The sequence below is a fragment of the Triturus cristatus genome, chromosome 2_2 (genome assembly GCF_964204655.1).
Source record: "Triturus cristatus chromosome 2_2, aTriCri1.1, whole genome shotgun sequence".
Taxonomy (NCBI): Eukaryota; Metazoa; Chordata; class Amphibia; order Caudata; family Salamandridae; genus Triturus; species Triturus cristatus.
The window spans coordinates 291,217,816-291,238,656 of NC_140582.1; the positions used below are offsets into that span (position 1 = coordinate 291,217,816).

General features: G+C 41.4%; 1 protein-coding gene across 3 annotated transcripts in view; it reads left to right on the forward strand.

The window, feature by feature from the left end:
- The window catches only part of LOC146862153 (RNA exonuclease 1 homolog), a 919,286-nt gene that overhangs the window by 348,434 nt on the left and 550,011 nt on the right, over positions 1-20,841 (forward strand). For all 3 annotated transcript variants that reach the window (XR_014978103.1, XM_085641330.1, XM_085641329.1), the window contains one exon: positions 19,477-19,588. Coding sequence is in view for 2 of the 3 variants with exons in the window: in XM_085641330.1 (XP_085497456.1) it covers positions 19,477-19,588 (112 nt within the window). In the remaining variant the exon portion in view is untranslated. The remainder of the gene's footprint in view (positions 1-19,476; positions 19,589-20,841) is intronic.

The following is a 20,841-nucleotide window of genomic DNA, read 5'->3' on the forward strand; positions in this document are numbered from 1 at the left end:
ATTGAAGGTGTGAAAGACAACTGTGTAGATGATTACAGGACTGAATGCATACTGGATAGGCATTTAAAGCAGTCCATGTGCTAAGGCCTGGCTCACTGCATGAGTACTTGGGTACTGACTGAATGATTAGAGTACAGCAAGGAGAGGGCCTGGGTGAATTTATAAGTGGTAGGCTTTTGGCGTAGGGAATGGATTAGTACTTAGTTCTGAATGGGTCACTAGAGGAATGCAAAGGGAGTGATAGGATGTTTGCTGGACGGTATGGATACTGACTAGGGAATTGAAAGTGTGAAAGAGAAGTGTCTAGGTGGTTAGAAGAGTGCATGCATACTGGGTAGGGGTTTGAAGCAGTCCATGTGCTAAGGCCTGGCTCAGTGCATGAATACGTAGGCACTGACTGAATCATTAGAGTACTGGAAAGAGAGTGTCTTGGTGAATTTATAAGTGTTTGGGTTTTAGCACAGTGAATGGATTAGTACATGGTGCTGAATGGGTCACTAGAGGACTGCAAAGGCAGTGACAGGGTGTTTCCTGGAAGTGTATGGATACTGACTAGAGAATTGAAAGTGTGAAAAACAACTGTGTAGGTGGTTAGAGGATTACATGCATAGTGAATAGGCGTTTGAAGCAGTCTATGTGATAAGGCCTGGCTCACTGCATGAGTACTTGGGTACTGACTGAATGATTAAAGTACAGCAAGAAGACTGCCTGGGTGAATTTATAAGTGGTAGGCTTTTGGCACAGGGAATGGATTAGTACTTGGTACTGAATGGGTCACAAGAAGAGTGCAAAGGGAGTTACAGGATGTTTGCTGGACTGTATGGATACTGACTAGGGAATTGAAAGTGTGAAAGAGAAGTGTCTAGGTGGTTAGAAGACTGCATGCATAGTGGATAGAGGTTTGAAGAAGTCCATGTGCTAAGGCCTGGCTCAGTGCATGAATACTTAGGCAGTGACTGAATCATTAGAGCACTGGCAAGAGAGTGTCTTGGTGAATTTATAAGTGTTTGGGTTTTGGCACAGTGAATGGATTAGTACATGGTGCTGAATGTGTCACTAGAGGACCGCAAAGGGAGTGACAGGGTGTTTCCTGGAAGTGTATGTATACTGACTAGGGAATTGAAGGTGTAAAAGACAAGTGTATAGTATGTTAGAACACTACATGCATATTGCATAGACATTTGAAGCAGTCCATTTGGTACTTAGAAACTGACTAAATCATCAGACTACTTCTAGGATAGTGCTTGGGTAAAACTTTTAAATTTTCAGTTCTGCCACAGTGAAGAGAATAGTACATGGTACTGCACCTTAGTGTCAAACCCTGACTCATTTTATCAATGCATAAGCAAAGACTAGCTTCTAATGCTACTAAAACTTAACATGAGAGGTTTTAAATTAGTTATCTGTCAGCAAATACACGATGTTACCCAATCCTTCTCTCACAGTGGTTCCCAAATGCACACAGACTCACTGTGTAATTCTAGACAACAACCACTATCCCTAGAAGTTTACCAAAACTCATTTACTACTGTGGAAGTGGTAATGAAACTGCACACAATCTACATATTTCAGGACAGCACTTTTGTGTCAAAGCCTGACTCATTTAATCACAGCATAAGCAAAGACTGCCTTCTAATGCTACTAAAACTTGACAACATGACAGGTTTTAAAACAATTATCTGCCTCCAAATACACTGTTACCAAATGCTTCTCTCACAGTGGTTCCCAAATGCACACAGACTCACTGTGTGATTCTAGACAAACAACACTATCCCTTGCACTATACCAAAACACATTTCTTCATCTACAAGGAGTACTACATTTTAGTTCAGAAACATAACTCATTTCACAAATTCATAAACAATGACTGGTTTCTAATTCTACCAAAATATAAAAACTGCAGTTATCTGTCTACAAACACATGAAAAAAACAAATGCTTATCACAGAATGGTTTCTACATGCACACACTGTCAATAAGATTGTAGAGAAAAAAAAGTACTCCCTACACTTTAGCAGGAGAAATACATTAGTCTGATTTAAAATCAAAATAGTCTACATACATCCCCTCACAATTAAATAACTCACCTTTCAAGATGTTTTGTACATTAAGAAGTAGATCAGTAACACACCAGATTTTCTTATACAGAATCTCTGCACTGTGCACCTGTCAGCAGAACGGCAAAGTTTCCCTCTCATTTTCCACACATATACATGTAAACATCAAATCACATTCCTTCCCACATAAATTCAAAAGCAAACACACATTTCTATTGGTTAAACATTTCAACCCTTTCCAAATGACATAAACTTCAACCCTTCCCCCAATCTGCCTTCTGCCCGTTACCATAGAAACAGGTCATAGAACACTGTACTGAGCACACAGGTCACAAGTTCGGCACACACAATGTTGCTAAGCAAGACAGCAAGTGTGCTTGACTTTTCAACATATCAGCTTATCATATATAATGTACCTTACAATCAGTTTTTGTTAACCAATAAGAATCATGCGTTTAAAAAACAAACATGCACCCTACCTTTCAGTGTAGAAGATTGTCAAACAACCAATGATTTCTTGTCTTTTTTCAAAATTGCATCTTAGCCACCATTTTACAAACATCTTACTTTCCAAACTGCCATTTCATTTACAGAGACCATCAGAGTGCATCCAGACCTCCTTTCAAGATGCTTAGAGTGTGGATTGTGGGACACAGCTATATTTTCTGGAGCCAAAGGTATGCAGAAAACAAAGGCATTCACAAAGACCTAGGTTTGCCAAATGTAGACATTAAATGGATTGGACAGAGAGGGTTAAAGTGGCACCAATTGATGCCATTGGTCAAATCCTTCATGCATATCCAACACCCTGACCTCATAATAGTGCACTGTGGTGGCAATGACCTAGGCACTTTGACTGGGGTAGGTCTGGAAATGCTTATGAAGGACACCTTTGCAGAACTGATTTCACTTTTCCCTAAAACTGCCTTTGTGTATTCTAACATATGCCAAAGGCAGAAATGGAACTGGTCCGATCATTTTTGTCCACAGATTGAGAAAGCTAGGAAACATGTGAATAAATCGGTTTCTGCTTTTCTCCGAGACTACAGAATGGGGTCCATTTACAATAACAATCTGCGCTTTCATATGCAAGAGATGTATAGGAGAGATGGAGTACACTTTACTGATGAAGGAAAAGAGTCTTCCTCAACAACTTTAGACTCTGTATAGGTACTTACTTATAAGTACCAAAAACTCTGAATGAACACAACGGCTCTTTTTAGAGCCACTCAAGAACAAAACACTTAACCTTAATCTTTATCTTCCAACAATTTCATTTTTTTTTCCCCTTGGATCTGCGAACCCACCGCGAGAGACTTCGTGCATCCAACGCAATAGGATGCGCGCACCGTGCGCGCATTTCGCCGTGTTTTGTTTTTTAAAGGGGGCCCCAGGGGTTCCTTCTGGGACCCCTAAGCACTTCTAGAGGGTCAGAGTATTCCCACTCTGCCCCCTTTATATGTTTTACACACTTATTCCCCTTGCTTCTTCAGCCTCGCATCTACCGAGGCAGAAAATGGCCGCCAACCGTTTCTGGTTTCGAATGTAGACAGACACTCGACAGCCAATTAGCATTCAGCGCGCGATGGGGAGGGTGCACGCTCGGTTCGGGGAGGGTGCGCTTACGGTGCGTGTAGGGTCCGCGGATCCTCCCCGCCCATAGATATTTATGTACTTTTAACTCTAATTTTCTCAGGAACTACTGAACGGATTCACACTATTTATGCAAAAGGCACGAGTCTGAACTGAGGACTACCTCTTTGCCAAATTTGGTGTCATTCCGTTCAGCGGTTCGGGCTGTAGCTGCGACAACAGATCCTATGGGAAATTGCATGGGGAAAACGTGTTTTGGGACCCCCCTTTTTTCTCGGCCCCCGCTTGACGAATCACCACAACACTTTCAGGGTAGGAGCGGAGCTGACCAAAAGTTTGGATCATTTTGCGAAGATTCGTCAACCGGCGCCAAAGTTATTCTCAATAGAATGTTGCGGATTTCCTATGGAAAATAGGTCCTAACTATAACTATCTACTGGCAACCGCCCGTAGATTATATATATATATATATATATATATATATATATATATATATATATATATATATATATATATATATATTGAGATTGTGTGAGATTTGTGTATGTGTTTTTCATATATAATTATTATTTCCGGGGTCCCCGCACATGGGCAGGAATATTCAGTGCTTATGACTTTGAGAATACCCCTGGTAGAGAACTAGGATTACAGGTAAGTAACTTATCCTTACTGACCCTTAGTCCCTCCTCCTCATGATAAATCTGGATCCAAAATATCAGAACATTTGAGGTTGCCTTGACAGCTATCTGCTTCTCACATTTACTACAGTTCATCCAAAGTGAGATGCAGGTGGATGAGGCAGGACTTTCTGCTAATTGAGCTGGAGGCCAGAGACCTTGGTGAACTCTGTTAGGGTGGTCTCGATGGTCAATAGATTGGCTCGCACATCCCTGACGTAAAGTAGAATGTAATCTGCATAATGAAAGACAGCGGGAATGCAACCAGAATGGAATCCCACCAATTCTCCCTCTTCGCGAAGTCCTTAGGCCATGGGTTCCACTGCAACGGTAAATAGGGGGGGGGGGGGGGCAGAGAACACTCCTCTTTATAACCCTGGCAGTGAGTGAGGGCAGATGATACCAGTCCTGTTTGGATGCGTACCTGGGGCGCATCATAGAGGAGTCTGGTCACTCGCAGTGTTTACTCACCTAGCCCATAGCGTTTAAGCAAATCAAACCAGTACTTCTAATTAAGGGAGTTGAAAGCCTAATTCAGAACAGCCCTGATAGCTTCTTGTGAGGGATTCTTCCCTGTCAGTTGCTCTCTAGGCACCAATTGACCCTTAGCTTGTATCTAGTCCTAATTCTATCGGATCACGTATCACCTCTTCCTGCCCTTAGCAGACCTTATGCTCAAGCCCTTAATGTTTTGTTGTCTTCCTTAAAGTGAAAAGGGCTCATTGGGGAAGGGTGGGGAGTTGGTCTTTATTCACTTTTCTGCCGAGTTGGGGGACCGACCCATATGAAAATCTGATATGATCTAAGCTTTGATTTATTTTTTTCTCAGAAGGCTTAATAGTTTAGCTATTGAGGTAATCTTTCTACCCTGCAATATTCCCTTTACTAGCAAAGTGACAGCTTATTTCGGTAGCTGTCACACTATTTATTTTTATGTTCATTCACCTCTTTGCTTAATAGCCTGGTTGCTGACAACATACGGTATAGATCTTTGACTATAGTGGAAGAGCGCCAACGAAGACTCTAGCATATTGTGGGGAAAAATGTATGCTCAAAGAAGGTTTTACATTTTGTGTTTAAAAGGACTCCAACTCCTTATTGCTCCTTGTTTGATTCTGCATAATTTAATTCACTCAGGTATGTTTTATTTTTAAAACTATTATCAATAGCTATAGCATATTCAATATGTATAACCGAATATAACAAATTATTTTGTAATTAATAGTAGGCTTGTAGCTTGTGTACCTAAACTATGAGCAAACCACAGTTTAGTAAAAACGGTACATCCTAATATGATATCTATTAGAGATGCCGTGGTACAATCAGTCCTATTCACCCTGCGTATGTGCCGCCTTCATTGTTACAGGTGTTTCCCCTTAAATACTTATCCATTGTCTTAGTGACAAAAAACCATCCTGTTCTGTAGGTATGCGCACAATCAGTTCAGTTTGTCACCTGGTCTAGTTGCTTCAGGCTTGTTTAAGTCTTGACTTCAAATTTTAGTTGTAGGGCTCAGACTCGCTAACCAGGACAATGCTACATTACGCATCACTGATGGCATTAACATCCTCATTAGAATAGGGATTTCCGCTACATATGCCAAGAGGGCAGCTAGTGGGATTTTTTGAAAATTATAATGCATGCTCTTGGATGTAATTGATATTTCCTTCTAGTAGAGTAGGAAGCATGAAAAGAACCATGACAGATGGATACAATCTGCATATGGAGCCATATCCATGTCTATTGTGGTCTGTGTTATGATCGCACATTCAGGTTTGAAGTGTTGTTCAATAAACGTACATCTGATTCCGCAGTAGACATGGCAAACACATGAATTCTTTTTTTTCCGATAGTGTAGTAAAGTGTGAGAAAGTGGATTAATAGTAGGAGTGGATGCTAGTCCACTATGTAGTAATGGCACCATTCCTGTTGGGTCCAGTAAAGGTTTCAGTAATTTAAACCTGAGGTCAACCCTGATGGTTAATGCACAGAACAGACAATCTTAACTTTTGAAAATGTTTAAAGCATTTAGAAACAGTTAAAGTTGAAACCCCAACACCAATTTATAAAAAAAATAGAGAATACATAAATTAACAAAATGATAAAAATCCAGTTAGGAGAACCAGAGATCTGATTTTGTTTAAAGTTTTAAATACAAATAGCACTGCATATTCCCTACTGCAGTCAACTAGTCATGATAGACTAGTTGGTTGAATAGCAAGGTTTAAGGCCCAATGCAATGGACCATGGGTCAGATACACAGGTCTAAACTTGTCCCAGTCAGAAAGTTACCTTCAGATGTAAACATTTTAAGAGAAGGAAGACTCTTAAGCAGGGCAGGACTGCTGGCTGAATCTGAAGTCCAGCTTATCGACCGGTTAAAAGACGAGGTCTCGTTAAAGCTGTTGTCGCTGGCGGGAAGAGTCAGGAGTTCGTGCCCAGCAAGTCGTCCACATAGATCGACTTTTGGGCCTGTGAAGCTCTCTACCTTTAGACTTATTCTCTTTTATGTTGGATTTTCTTAGTGGGCCAAAGCTTCAAGCTGTACCTTAGTAGAGTTTGTCATCTGGTGATGGACCCGCTGAAATGGATTTGCTGTTGCGGAGAAGAATGTAGCCGCCTTGTGGAAGAGTAGGCCTCTCTGAAGGTAATTAAGGTCCTGGGCACAGCCCAGATGAACCTCCTATCAGATGAACAGAACACCTCCACACACCCAAGGTCTTTGTCTCAGCCCTGGGAGAAGGTTCACACCTCATCAAGGAGCTATTCACCTCTTTGGTGACAGTTTCAAGAACATGCAAATGGGCTTTTTGAGGCTTTGGGAAGGTAAATTGTGACTATTTTTATTATACTTTTTGTAAAATATTTAGCACAAATCTGACCACCAATGAATTGGGCTTGTGATAGGTATTTGAAAAAGCCCAAGAATGGGCTTCGTAGCTTTTTCCTGATTGGAGATATTAAGTTTAATATTATATCCCAATGCTTTCCTATGAAACAGCTGACCCTGCTACGGTGAAAATAGCTTTTAGGGTCTGGTCACTGTACGGACACTTTTAACCTTAAACTTTTGCATATCCTACTTTTTAAATACAATGCAGCCTGTCTTATTTGGCGTGTAAGGCCTACTTAGGAGTGACATTTATATTTAAAAGAGTTTAGGCCTGTCAAAATGGGTTATTTTGGCAGGTCATAAAAGCAGTTTTAAAACTGCACAGACAGGCTACAGTGGTAGGCCTGCAGTCACGTTTTGCACTGTCGTTCTAGTGGGGGCACCTAGTGTGCTGCAGTCTACTAGTGACATTGAACTTACACGCACTAAGTACTTTTTACAACATACTAGGGACTTGTACGAAAGTTAAATATGCCAATTAGGAGTATAGCCTATTTCGACGTGTTTTAATGATTAGGGCACATGCACTAGGGCCTGTTTAGCAGAGTCACAAGGCACCGTTTTTTTTGTTTTTTTAAATAACCAACTTTATTTCTTTTATACAGCAGGCACCATCCAACATTACAGGCAGTAAGAGTAGAACATTCAGAGTTACAACAATCCTACACAAGAAGACGCACAGTCTCAAGACACAGCAGCATCAGTTAAATAAAGGGGAGTGATAATGCAAAAAGCATTTTCCTACATCAAAAGATTGATAAAGCTTATACCAAACATTCCCTCTGATAGTAAGACTTTCTCCTAGGAGTTAAACAATGTTGGACAGTGATGAGACCCTTTCCAACCCATACAAAAGACAGTAATTCAATTACTTTAATAGAAAACAATTGTTTTATAATATCAACAATATCACCAGCACTCTTATGTCATATAAAGTGTTTTGTTCAGAGTTAATCCATTCCTTACTCTCAAAACACCAACTTCCTTTTGTTGGACTGACCATGTTTCACTACCAACTTTCTTGCTGCTCTTTTCATTGGCTGTCGCTATCCCTTGTAATGTGTGGCTGTCAAAGTTTGCAATTTTACATGGATAGTACTAAAGACTTTGGTCATTCTGATCAAGTATGGTTTTTTGCACCACCAATAAAGTCAGCCATTGTCAAAGCGAGTAATGAATGCGTCTCTGAATTGCAGCATGCCTTAACCATTCCAAGGCAGGAATACCAATTGTAGTTTCACTCCACCAGAAGTTTGTCAGCCACAGTTGCTGTTTGCAGGTGTCCTGTTGATGGACATTTGAATGGCAGCAATGTGGAAGTAAATGCATGAAGCACTACTGCGTAGACCTCCAGTTGAGGTTGAAAGCAGAAATCGGGACACATTTTACTACCCAACAGGTGTAATTCAGGTGAGCTTTATTCCTGCCTTCCACGAGCTTAATCCTTGTAACTGCTTTTGTAGTCTTAATCCAAGCATTCAGGTCTCTGAAAGATCCAATGCTGGAGAAGAAAGCTCTATATTAACTATGCATCTTTTGCCTTTATTAGATTCACATGCAACTATTCCTACTTTTTTTAATGATTTTCTTACTTATAGATTTGGCTTTGAAAATCTGAACTACAGAAGCCTCTAGTGGTGGGGAGTTGAGCTCTGTATTATTATCCTCATTGGTCATAGTTCGATCCACATATTGATATGGAAAGGCTGCATAAAGTGAACGTAAACATGCAGGCCAGCATCATGTCATTGGCTAACATCGCATCCAGCAAGACAGCACAGGGTCTCTGATTTACATTACCTCTTGGTAGACATGAGCACAATAGGGGCAAGACCTGTCACTGTTTTTCACCACTGTTCCTCTTCATATCTCCATACTCCCCTCAGGTGGGGGGCAGTATGGGTTCATTTGGGGAGGTCCATGATAAATCTGGCTGCAGCATTCTGTATGGTCTGGAGTTTTCTGAGGAGCTGGGTGGAGATGCCAGTGTAGAGGGCGTTGCCGTAGTAGAGGCGGCTGGTGACGAGGCCCTAAGTGACTGTCTTTCTGGTGTTGGTTGGGATCCATCTGAAAAATCTGCAGAGCATGCAAAGTGTGTGGAAGCAGGAGGTGGCGACTGTGTTAACTTCTCTTTAACATATTGGGATCATTAGTGAAATAATGTTGTGGCAGAAATTCTTAATTTCTAAGGGATGTAAGTTCTCCCAATATGCTGCCATTTATGTCATAGTAACCTTATGCCTAGCGCTGAGTGGGCCTGTCATGTCACAGCTGTGTCCACTTTATTTCCTAAAACAGTAACATTGCTTAACAGTTGCATGCTTTCAGTGTTTTGCGAACACATCTGGAGGCATAGCTGTGCACACACTGTTCTCTTCAAGCTCACCATTCCCCAAGGATATAGTAGCACTTGCATTGATTCGCATAATACCGGTCTTCATGTTCGCGGACGACACGCTGGTAGTTTCGCGGACACCTAGCGGGCTACAAAAGGCACTAAACTTATTTGGAGACTTTTGTCAAGAACGAGGTCTTGAGATAAATACCTCCAAAACCCAAGTTTATGTGCTTAAATCAGCGGAAAAACTTTGGTGGTGTCATCAAATTTAATGGTGTCCCGCTGGAACAGGTCGAGGCATTTACATATCTAGGAATATCCCTCCAGAATAATATGAAATGGACAAATCATATTGATATGGCTGTTTTAAAATTTCATCAGCTAGCAGGTGCAATAGTCTCTAAATTTAAATCCTCTTTGACCAAGCCCATCACTCCTGCATTGGAAATCTACAACATGAAAGTTGTTAGTGCTTCTTTGTATGGATCGGAACCAACTAAGATTGGCAGAGAATAAGTTTCTACGTTGTATAACAGGAGTTCCTCAAAGTACCCCAATGATTCCGCTTACCTACGACCTAGGCAGGAAGAAAGTTGAGGATTTGGCTCGACTGCGCCCTCTCCTTTATTGGCGAAGGATTATGGTAACTCCTGAATTAGGCCATTATGCCATCGCCTTGAAGGATATTATCAGGGCTGACCGTTTTCATTCCATCTCATTGCTAAAGCAAATCAGAGATTTATTAATAAAATTGGAATTAGGACATTTATGGAATGATTCGGATGGCTCAAGTATCCCGTCTAAAACTACTCTTAAAAAATTGTACTGGGATATGACCTTGACATCTGCCTTTAGCTCTGGCCAAAATACCAACTTGACTGGTCATTTTTTTTATATAAAATCTATACCATCTTGTGAGGCATATTGGGATATTATAGAGAGGGCCGCTGATAGAAAGCTGTATTTCCAGTTTAGAATTGGGTCCCTCCCAGTAAAAGCATTTACCCATAGATGGTCGTCATCCCAGGACAATAAATGTCCCCATTGTAAAGATTTGATTGAGGATGCAGGTCATTTGCTGTTTGTATGTCCCTTGTATACTGCCCCACGTTATAGGTGGTTAAAACCAGTATGCTTAAATTTGGGAACACGTAGTTACAAAACAGCTCTAAGAATACTTGAATCTGACTGCACTCCGTGTCTGGCCATTGCTGTTGCCAAATTCTTAGGGTGGTCTTGGTCAATACGCTCTCGCACCCTAAAATCCCTAGAAGCAGGCCAATGAACTTTTTTTTACACCAAATGTTGTATGATTATTTCTAATTAAAATTTTTTAACATTAAATAGATTAATTTTATATGATGTTTTATAAACTATTCGCCAGCATCATGATTTAATGTATTTTTAAATGTATCTTAATATAGTATTTATTGTATTGTTAGGATGTTTATGCGCTTTTATGACATGCTGTCGAATAAAGCTTTGAAACTTGATAATACCATTTAGTCTTCAACACTAATTTCACTGCCTTTTTCAAACTACTTGCCCCTACAAGGTAATACATTTGTGGTCCCTCCACTAGTGAACATTTGGCAGAACGTGATTCGATGGTGCTGCATTTGATGTATGTTTTTGTCTTTAGGACTGACATAATGGCCATTTCGTACAATACTTTGAGAAGTGAATTGCGTGCGTCGCTTATGGGGGGAGATAGACCTTCAGTACTATGTAAGGTATGGAAAATAAGTGACTAGTCACACTACTGCTGACAGATTATGTCCCCCCCCCCCCCCCCCCAACTCGGAGTTGTCACTTCAATTTCCAGTCTCTTTACATCACTTGTCTGTTTTGGTTATACGTTTTGACATGTTTTGCCGTCCTCTTAGTTGTTTCTCACAGCCCTTACAGGATAGTCAGCAATTGTTGTTCAGTTTTACTAAAGAAATGTTTCTAATGCTTTTGTAAATAACAGGTTAGTTGGGTAACCTTGAGATGTCAGCCTTGTTCACTGGACTGTGATGGCAGTACATACTGCTCGTTGGTAGGCTGTACCTCATGTCAGTGGAGTCAGGTGAAGTTTAGAGTAATGGCCGTGGCTGTGCACCTGACAATGTAAGGAGGTACAGATCCTTGAATTTTATTTAAGCCATTGTAGCTCATGTGGTAGGACACTCAACCATTGCAGACAAGATCCTGGTTCAAGTCCAAGCCAATGAAACTTTTTTGTTTAACCGTTCTCCTAATCCCACCATTGTACGAAATGTGAAAGATCACGTTCTCACTTGCTTTTCTTCAAAGCGAATCAATGGTGATAAATTAGTAAAAGGGATTTATTAAACATAAACACCTTTTGTATTATTTGTGATGTATACACTGACAGGTTCCTAAATACACAATATTGTCATGGAAGTATTTAACCTCAGTGTGGCTGAGCACTGTCAAGCAGGTGGTTCACAGTCCTAGACATCATGTGGAAAATAAAAAGCTTAACGTAAGACCATGGCACCTTGCCTGTTGGCATAGAATCCCATCTTTCCCTGCAAGTACTGTAAAAACAACCCACCCTCTGGATTTTCCGGAAACGTTGAATTTCTCATTTTGTATACAGATTGCATTAAATATGTCCTCTGGATAGTGTATTCTATCTACTGTCTCAATGCAGGCTGAGTCTGAAAGGTGCGCTCTGTTTTCTGGCGAGAAGCTCCCAAATATTTATTTTGAAAATGTATTCGTATTAATATTAAATCACACTGCAGCATAATTAGAGTTCAAATGCCAGTACAGTATCCAAACCTCTTGGGTGACCACCCCTTGACACCTATGCACAATGTATTGTACAATTGCGGAAAAATGTTCCCTCATTTTTAGGTCTAGCATTCGAGACCTCTTGTATATACTTTAGTAAGATACACATATAAGTATATACCAAAGTATATATACTAAAATATATACCAAGTATATATACTAAAATATATACAAGAAGTCTCGAATGCTATACTAAAGTATATATACTAAAGTATATACAAGAGGTTTCGAATACTAAAGTATATATACTTTAGCATTCGAGACCTCTTTTATATACTTTAGTATGTATACTTTAGTATATACTTACATGTATATGTACTTTGTGGGCTCTGGAGATCAGCCCTAGGACTTGTCTGCTTCCTCTTAGGGACTTTTTTTTTCTGTTCAACTGCCTCTATTTAACTGTCTTGATAGAAAACGACCTGCAGAGGTCAGTAAAATAACAGAATTGCTTTCTGCTAAGGGATTTTCTTTTTTACATTTTTCTGGCAACTGCCTCTATTTAACTTTATTGATAGAAAACGACCTGCAGAGGTCAGTGAAATACCAGAATCACTTTAGCATTCTCTAGATTCCAGTCCATAGAAATTGTCTTCCACGAGCACTGGTAGACAATTATCTATTTTTCAAATCTATTTTCAATGATATGACCACTGAAGGCACTGCTTTTATTTTCAAAACAGAGCTTTGGACTATACCATTTCGCGCTGAAAGGCAATATTTCTCTCCATGTGTTGCCATACCAGGCGTGTCACGCAGTATGGTCCTTACTTTCCCTCCATGTTAAAGAACAGTAGATGTTTCAGCACCCAGGGTAATGTGCTGCATAGCTAAATACATATAAGGTCCCAAAGGCGAGACCGATTGCATTGCAAATGCTTGTTTTCATTGCGGGAAGTAGGGTTTCATTCATGGAGTAGCCTTTCTTACTGGAAATGTGTTTAAGGGCACGCAGTGTATCGCTATAACGTCAGTTTGGATGGCCATTCATAAAGGCACCAACGTGTTGGTGGATGGCACCTGCAAAGTAAACCATTTAAATTACAATATTTATTTACAGGACATTATTTTTAAACAACCTGGGTCTTAAGGACAAAAGCAGTAAATTTAATGTGATGCTTCCAATGGAGAAATATGACCACGGGTAAGGAAGTTTCCTCTTATTCCTCTGTTTTTTTAGCTTTTGTGTTGCTCTCGCCATATTCTTGCTTGGAGTGGGCAATGCAGATTGCAGTGCCATATTGGGTAATTTCTCATACAAAACTTACACCATAGCTGCTCTCTCTCACCATTGTAAGGTGGAAACCTTGGCGTCCTTTTGTCTCCCAAGGAAACTGATGCTTTCGAACAGTGGTTTTAAGTGTATTCTAGCTTGTCCAATCCAATGTTGATCAACTCCTTAAAAGGAGTCAATCTTTCTTGGTGCCTGTCGCCTGTTGCTGCATTCCTGCCGCCACTGCCAGGAGAGTCATTCATGCAGCTTACTGTCCCGGTTCCGGCCGCAAGCGGAGCACGCCAGCCGGGACTACAAGCCCCAGCATTCTCAGTCGCGCGCATGCCGCCCACGCATGCCCCAAAGCGCCGGAAGGCGCTTAAGAACACCGCAGGGCTCCCGCAGCGCGGGAGTCAATCTTTCTCGGTGCCTGTTGCTGCATTCCTGCTGTCACCGCCAGGAGAGTCACTCGGGCAGCCTACAGTCCCGTTCCAGCCGCAAGCGGAGGATGCCCGCCGGGACTATAAGCCCCAACATTCTCAGCGGCGCGCACACCGCCCACGCTCGCCCCAAAGCGCTGGGAGGCGCTTATGAACACCTCAGGGCTCCCGTAGCGTGGGCGGGCCCGTCCACGCCTGGAGGAGGCTGGGTTGGCCACCCCTTTGTCATCTACTCCCTGGTATCTACTTTCTCTACAAAATCCCATGTAACTTGAAAGTCCTCGCTACTCTTGGCTTGCTATTCTGTGTTGCATCACACCCTGATATTTGGCCTAGTAGAGTTGCAACCTCAACATGAATAAACGGAAGGGAGTTGCTGGGACTTTAGATGCATTTATCTTGAGGGCGGAATCTTTGTTGACCGACGAAATCCAAATTACTGAACGCCGCCTTTCCCTGGACCCTGTATCTTTAGACTCGTTTGTCACCAAGTGGTCCTAATTCAGACAGTACTTCATATCCATCTCCCCAAAAGTCTGCCACAAGTCATTCAGCCTCCCCTAACTCTTCCCTACTAAATCAGGATGTACCTGATATGACTGCTCCGGTTGTGTCCTGTATTAACACTAGAGCACAGGTTGCCAAGTCCCAGAGAAATGCCAAGACGAAAGTTCAACCAAATAAACGGAAGCGGACTGCAGGCACTTTGAAGACAACAACGGCCAATTGCTCTCGTCTTGCCAATTCCACATCTGATCCTGTAGTTACCCCAACAAACCTTAATTGTAACTCCATGGGTACCCAGACTGATATCACTCTCAACCGATCAGGATATGCTACTGGCGTAGACAATACTGTGGAAACTGTGCTTGTAAACTCAGTTGAGAAGATCTTGGAAATTGCATTGTCCCAAATTAAGGAGGCGATGGATAGGAATTGTAACCTCCTATGGGGAAGGTTACAAAGGATGGACTCTATAATGGACAATCTTAGTGGTATTAAAGAGAACTGTATCTCTGATAATGCGGGTGGGAGGGGCTGTCTGTCAATGCCGACTCTTAAAAATCATGGGTCCAACTTAAAATTGCCAAGCTCTACCCCGCATAAAGATACTTTAACAGCTAATCCATGTATCACATGTGGAAATTATAATAACCTTCCTGTTTCACATCCTAACTGAGCAGAGGAATACACAAGACATACCCCGAGTGCCCAATATTAACACGCCAGATTTAGGTAATAGCCATCTTAAGCATCCATACCCTGGCAATAATTTTGGTTTTAATGCAAGTAAATCAAGTGTGGGCACAATGACTACGGTCTGTAATAGGAGTAGTAGCCGGAGATCCAATGCTGATGTCTTGAGTCTACCACCTGCCGCCTGTCCCTATGTGCTGGTTTTGGCTGGTGTTCCAAATCTCACCGGCAATCGGAGTGAGTCTTGGGTAAACTTACGCAATAAGTCAGTGGATTGGTTGGTCAAACATAAAAGATTTCATCCTTCAGACATGAATGAAATTCTTATGGTTAGGTGTGTCGGGTGGGTTGGTCACTCCCCCAAGAATATTAGTGGCGACTGTATTATTAATATTCGTAATCCCCAAATGGTTTGACGTCTACTAAGTATCCAAGAGCAACCACTTACCCTAAATTCCAGCATTAGTGCGCTCCCGTTGGGTTACTTTTATAAACCACAGCATACAATTGCTAGGAATGTTCATGTTTTGCTGCTGGTAACTAACAGGTTTCAGGCCCTTTCTAATCTCGATGCCCAAGATTGACAACCACCTCTTCTTAGTAGACCAACCTCATTTTGTAGAAAACCCCTTAGACTTTACACCAGTCACCCACATCGATATGTCGGCTGATCTGCCATCTATAAATACTCAACAATCTCCATCGGCTGATCAATCACAACAGGTAGAAAACCCCTCAGGAACCATACCAGTAGTTCCCATTGATAACACCCTTCGTCTTGCAAAACATAAATAAGGTCAACCGATTTGAATGTCTTAAGTTGGAACATAGCGGGTCTAGAGTCAAGGCTTGGTGTCCAGGATTGGCTGCGTGTAGTATCGGACCAAGATATAGTTATGTTTCAAGAGACTTGGGCAACTCACAAATTATATATTGAGGGGTTTCATTGTTTGTGTAGTTGCACCCAGCCCTAAATTTGGTCGACCGTCGGGGGGGGGGGGGGGGGGGGGTAATCCATTGGGATTAATGTTGCTGCTGGAGGGAGCTTTAAGGTCTTACCAACCAATAGTCGTAATCTCCGAATATTGATACACAATGATTTTTATTCTACTCCAAATAGGAATTTTATTGAGCTTTTGATTCCATTTCTAATTTAGACTGCCAGCAAGGTTCAGAAGGGGTTACCGGTATTCTCCTGGGTGATGATTTTAATGCAAAATTCATAGATATGTCACATGGTGTGGGTACATTCAACCCAGGTCCCACTTCCCGCAGGGGTGCAGAGTTGCTACGTTGCTGAGCCTCCATAATCTTGTCCACATTATGGATGTTGTGGGTGTTTCACATATTAACCACCAAGCAACTACTTTCAGAGGAAGGGGTTGTTCTCCACCATAGATTTTATCTTTATCTCCCCCCATTTGTGGACTTAATGGCCGCAGAGGTTACTGCCACGAGCCATGGGGACCATAATCCTCTTAAAATAGTCTTTAGATTGGCGCCTCACCCCGTGTTCTTTAACGAATGTGGGGCCAGGAATATAATATCATCAACTGACAATTTAAGATTAACATGAAGGGGTGTTGATAGTGGTATATTGTTTCAGATACTAGCGAAGGAGAATATGCACCTCATTAACTCATGTTTATCGATTCACGAACCAAACTCCGGGGCAGACCAGGATTTTACAAAACTTTGCCTGGCAATTGAAACTCTCTTGTCGAAACCTATCCCCGGGCAAAAAATTACCCAAGATGGTTTGACCATGAGTGCTCCGAGGCTAATAGGAACCTGCGTAGGGCTTTAACATCTAACCCAAGGTGTACAGCAGACGTGATAACAGCTAGGCGGAGGTACAATACAGCAATTAGTAATCGGAAAGGAGCTCTTCTAAATGACCACTGGGAAGCCTTATCTAAGGCTGCCACTATTAAAAAAAAAAAAAAAAATAGGGCAACATATTTTGATCTGCCGTAAGGGACTTGCGTTCTATGGGCCAGCTGTTAACACCTGTTAGCTGTACCATCTCGAGTGAGTCGTGGGTGCGCCACTTCTCAAAAATCTACGCTACTCCCCCCATAAGGGTCAGATCAGTATGAACTTGGCCGACTGTCTAGCATGCAAATAACTTTGTCTGAGGTGGAAGAAGCTATCCACCAGAGCCTCTGGAACAAAGCCCTGGGTCTGGATGGGTTGCCTATAGATCTGATCTAATGGAAACCCGAGTTCTGGGCACCGCTTCTCCTGAATGTTTGTAATAATTTACCGCATGCTTTGATGACAAGCACATGGGCCATGAGTACCATCGTTCCAATTTATAAAAAGGGGGACCGGTCAGAACCTATTAATTATAGGCCCATCTCCTTGATCAATAATACCCCAAAGATATTGGGCAGAGTTTTATACAACAAGATTTTAAAGTGGTCAGAGGAAAGTGGCATTTTAGAGCCTTGTCAGCTGGGTTTCCGCAGCAAGGTTGGTACCAATGAACAGTGTTTAAATCTTAACCTGGTCATTGGGAAATATACCATCGCACGATCCTCTCCAGTCTATTTGGCCTTTATGGACCTATCTTCCGCTTTTGACCTAGTTAATAGGTCTAAGGTCTGGTCCATCTTATTAGCCTATGGACTGGATGAGCCTTTGGTACATTTTCTGGCGCATCTCCATAAGGACCTTAAGGCCCAGGTTAGGATTGGTAGTGGCGGTGAGGTCTCTGGACCCATTGGGGTGGGCAGGGGTGTCAGACAGGGATGTGTTCTGGCACCCCTGCTTTTTATTATTTATATCAATGGATTGAACAATTAGCTGACATCCACGACCCGAGATGTCCCCAGAATTAATGGGAAACCACTCCCGGTACTATTATACGCAGATGATGCGGTCCTCATTGGCCGCACTCTGACCTCTCTGTGTATCTTAGTACAGACCTTTGTTAAGTACATGGGCAGTCTAGATCTATGAGTCAATTTAAAAAAATCTTTTATAATGTCCTGCTGCCCCAAAAGCCTCAGCTCTATTATTTCAGGTAGTCAAAAATTGACAAGCACTAGTACCTTTCCTTATCTTGGGGTGGTCTTTGCTGCAAACGGCTCATGGACTGAGCATTTGGCTCACTCCAGGAGTAAGTTCTCAAAGGCCATTAATTCCATCCTTAGCCTCCCTCGCCCAAAGAACACAGGTGCTATTTTAGCTATCTTTAATTTTTTTAAATCTCAATGTGTCCCAGTAGCCACGTATGGGGCCGAGATCTGGGGCAACGCAAACAGCCTCTGCATTCAGCAGGAAGAAAATAGGTTTTGCAGAAAGCTGTTGGGTGTCCCAATCTCCACCCCACAATATATCTGCCATGGGGAACTTAATTTAAATTATAATAATGATTTTATTAATGCTCGTCCTGCTCTTTTTTTGCTATCAGTCTGGAAGAATCAGGCCGCTTTTTTACCCAGAGAAATCATCAGTGACTGTGTTAAATGTGAGAGAGGAATGGAAATCCCCTGGCTGTTTGGAGTGTACCATAATCTTTGTACTGTTAATAAAGGTAGCATTTTTTTTAAATCCGAGCACAGCCGAAACACTCCATAAAAATGAGCTCAAAAGTGCACTTTATACACTATATAACTCAGAATGGTTTGGCACGGAATCTAAAAAACCTTTTGCCTCAAGCTATATGAGCATAGAACCGTATAGGCATCCTTTACCCATTTATCTCACCTTACCAATGACCCATTGGGAAAGGAGCCTTCTATTCCGTTTAAGAGCGGGCACTGTTAAATTTGTGTTATGTTTTCCCCTTGGCTACCACCCTAACCTTGATCATGTCCCCTGCCCATGTGACGGTGTGAGTGGACAAACTATTTTACATTTTTGGTTTCTTTGCAAATATTATTTAAAATACACCAAGTGGTTTTTAACCCAATTTTTTCAAAAGCAGAGACCAATTTGCCTGGACAGTGCCTACTTGTGGTTACTTACTATGGCCAACGAAGAGTTGGTCTTCCGCACTAGCACTTTTTTTTTAAATCGCCACCTGAGCACTTAAGACGATGTCCAACCCTTGAGCCCTTTTACTCATGTATGATCATTTTATTATACTGATGTATGAACTGCTATTGCACATTACATAAACTGTTTAATTTGAAATAAATTTTGTCATTGTTGTATAACTTTTCATGTTGCTGTGCTTTTATGGATTTTTTGTAATCTGAATAAAGTTGAATCGAATCAAACTCCCTAAAACCAGTGTTTTTTGTTTTTAACGTAGGCAATTACTGAGGAAAAAGGAATTTATGATAGATGTGGCAGCAGAAATATGTATCTGAATATCAGTGTGAATACCCTCAAGAAGCTGCGTGATCAGAATTTGTCTTCAGATAGTAAGTAACTCGCATCTGTTTCTCACATATGAATCTTGCTGTTTGATTCTAAAGATTATCTATTAATAACTATGTTTATGTGCATGCAACTATTAATTCTGCAGTCTTTCTCAAAAGTTATTTATATGGATTCACCTAAGTCTGATGTTAAAACCCGACGAGTCCTAAAATATAATTTTGGATTCTACCCCTCTGCTTTTATTTGTTGTTAAATTATACCAGCAAAGAATGTATATATGACATTAAGCAAATGGCTTTGCATGGTTCTCTTTGTAAACCAATAAATAATTGTAAATAATAACGGAGGAATTAGTTATGCTTTTTCTTGATAATCGTAAACATTATATGCCATTTTTCATTTTTAAAATAACCTCCGAAATGAAGCATGTATATAAAAGATAAGATTGAATGTTGGAGCTTTAAAACACATTTGACTTTTTAGTTTATCTGTTTCTATTTGGTCAAAAAAAATAATCAGGCCAGTATACCCTGCAGTTATACTGTAAATTGTTTGTAGTTACAAAATTGGCTTTTCTCAGAGAAAGAATTCACTTGTACACATGTTTTTTTCTCCATTTTGTTATTTATTTTTCAGGGGTTCGCCTGCAAGAGCATGCACTAGCATATGCGTCTCGCTTGCGAAACATTAAGAAAAAAAAGGGCTTGGAGCCCACCCGTTGATTGCTGTTTGTTGGCTTGCCTGGCACTCTTATTTGCAGCCTCTTAATTTGTTATGGCAGGCCTAACATTACCTTTCCTCTGTTGATCAGGGACCAAGCACATCAGTGCCCCTCCGATGCTCCAGACGTGATTGAGGTGCTATTTTGTTCTGTTTAACTTTCAGTGCCCTGCAAAGAGGAGGCGTGCGGCTGGCAAAAACATGCCCAGCAGGACAAACAAAATGGCAAAGATATATTCTCTGTAGTTTACTTTCTTTAATTTTGCCAAGTCTTCTTTTCTCACTTTGCATTCATTTTCTTTAGTTTTTACTTGTGGGTGCTTTTCTCAAAAGATGAGTATTTAATTGCAAAGCGACATTGTTTGTATAATTTCTGAAATTATGCTTTAACACATAATCGTACAGTACACCCCAAGCCACCCCACTCCAATCCACGTCACCTCACCCTACACCAAACCACCTCAGACCAATCCAATCTGCCCCAGACCAATCCAATCCACCCCCCTCCAATCTGCCCCCATCCAATCTCTTCCCCCCCCCCCCCCCCTCCAATCCAAAACAGTCTGCCCCACTG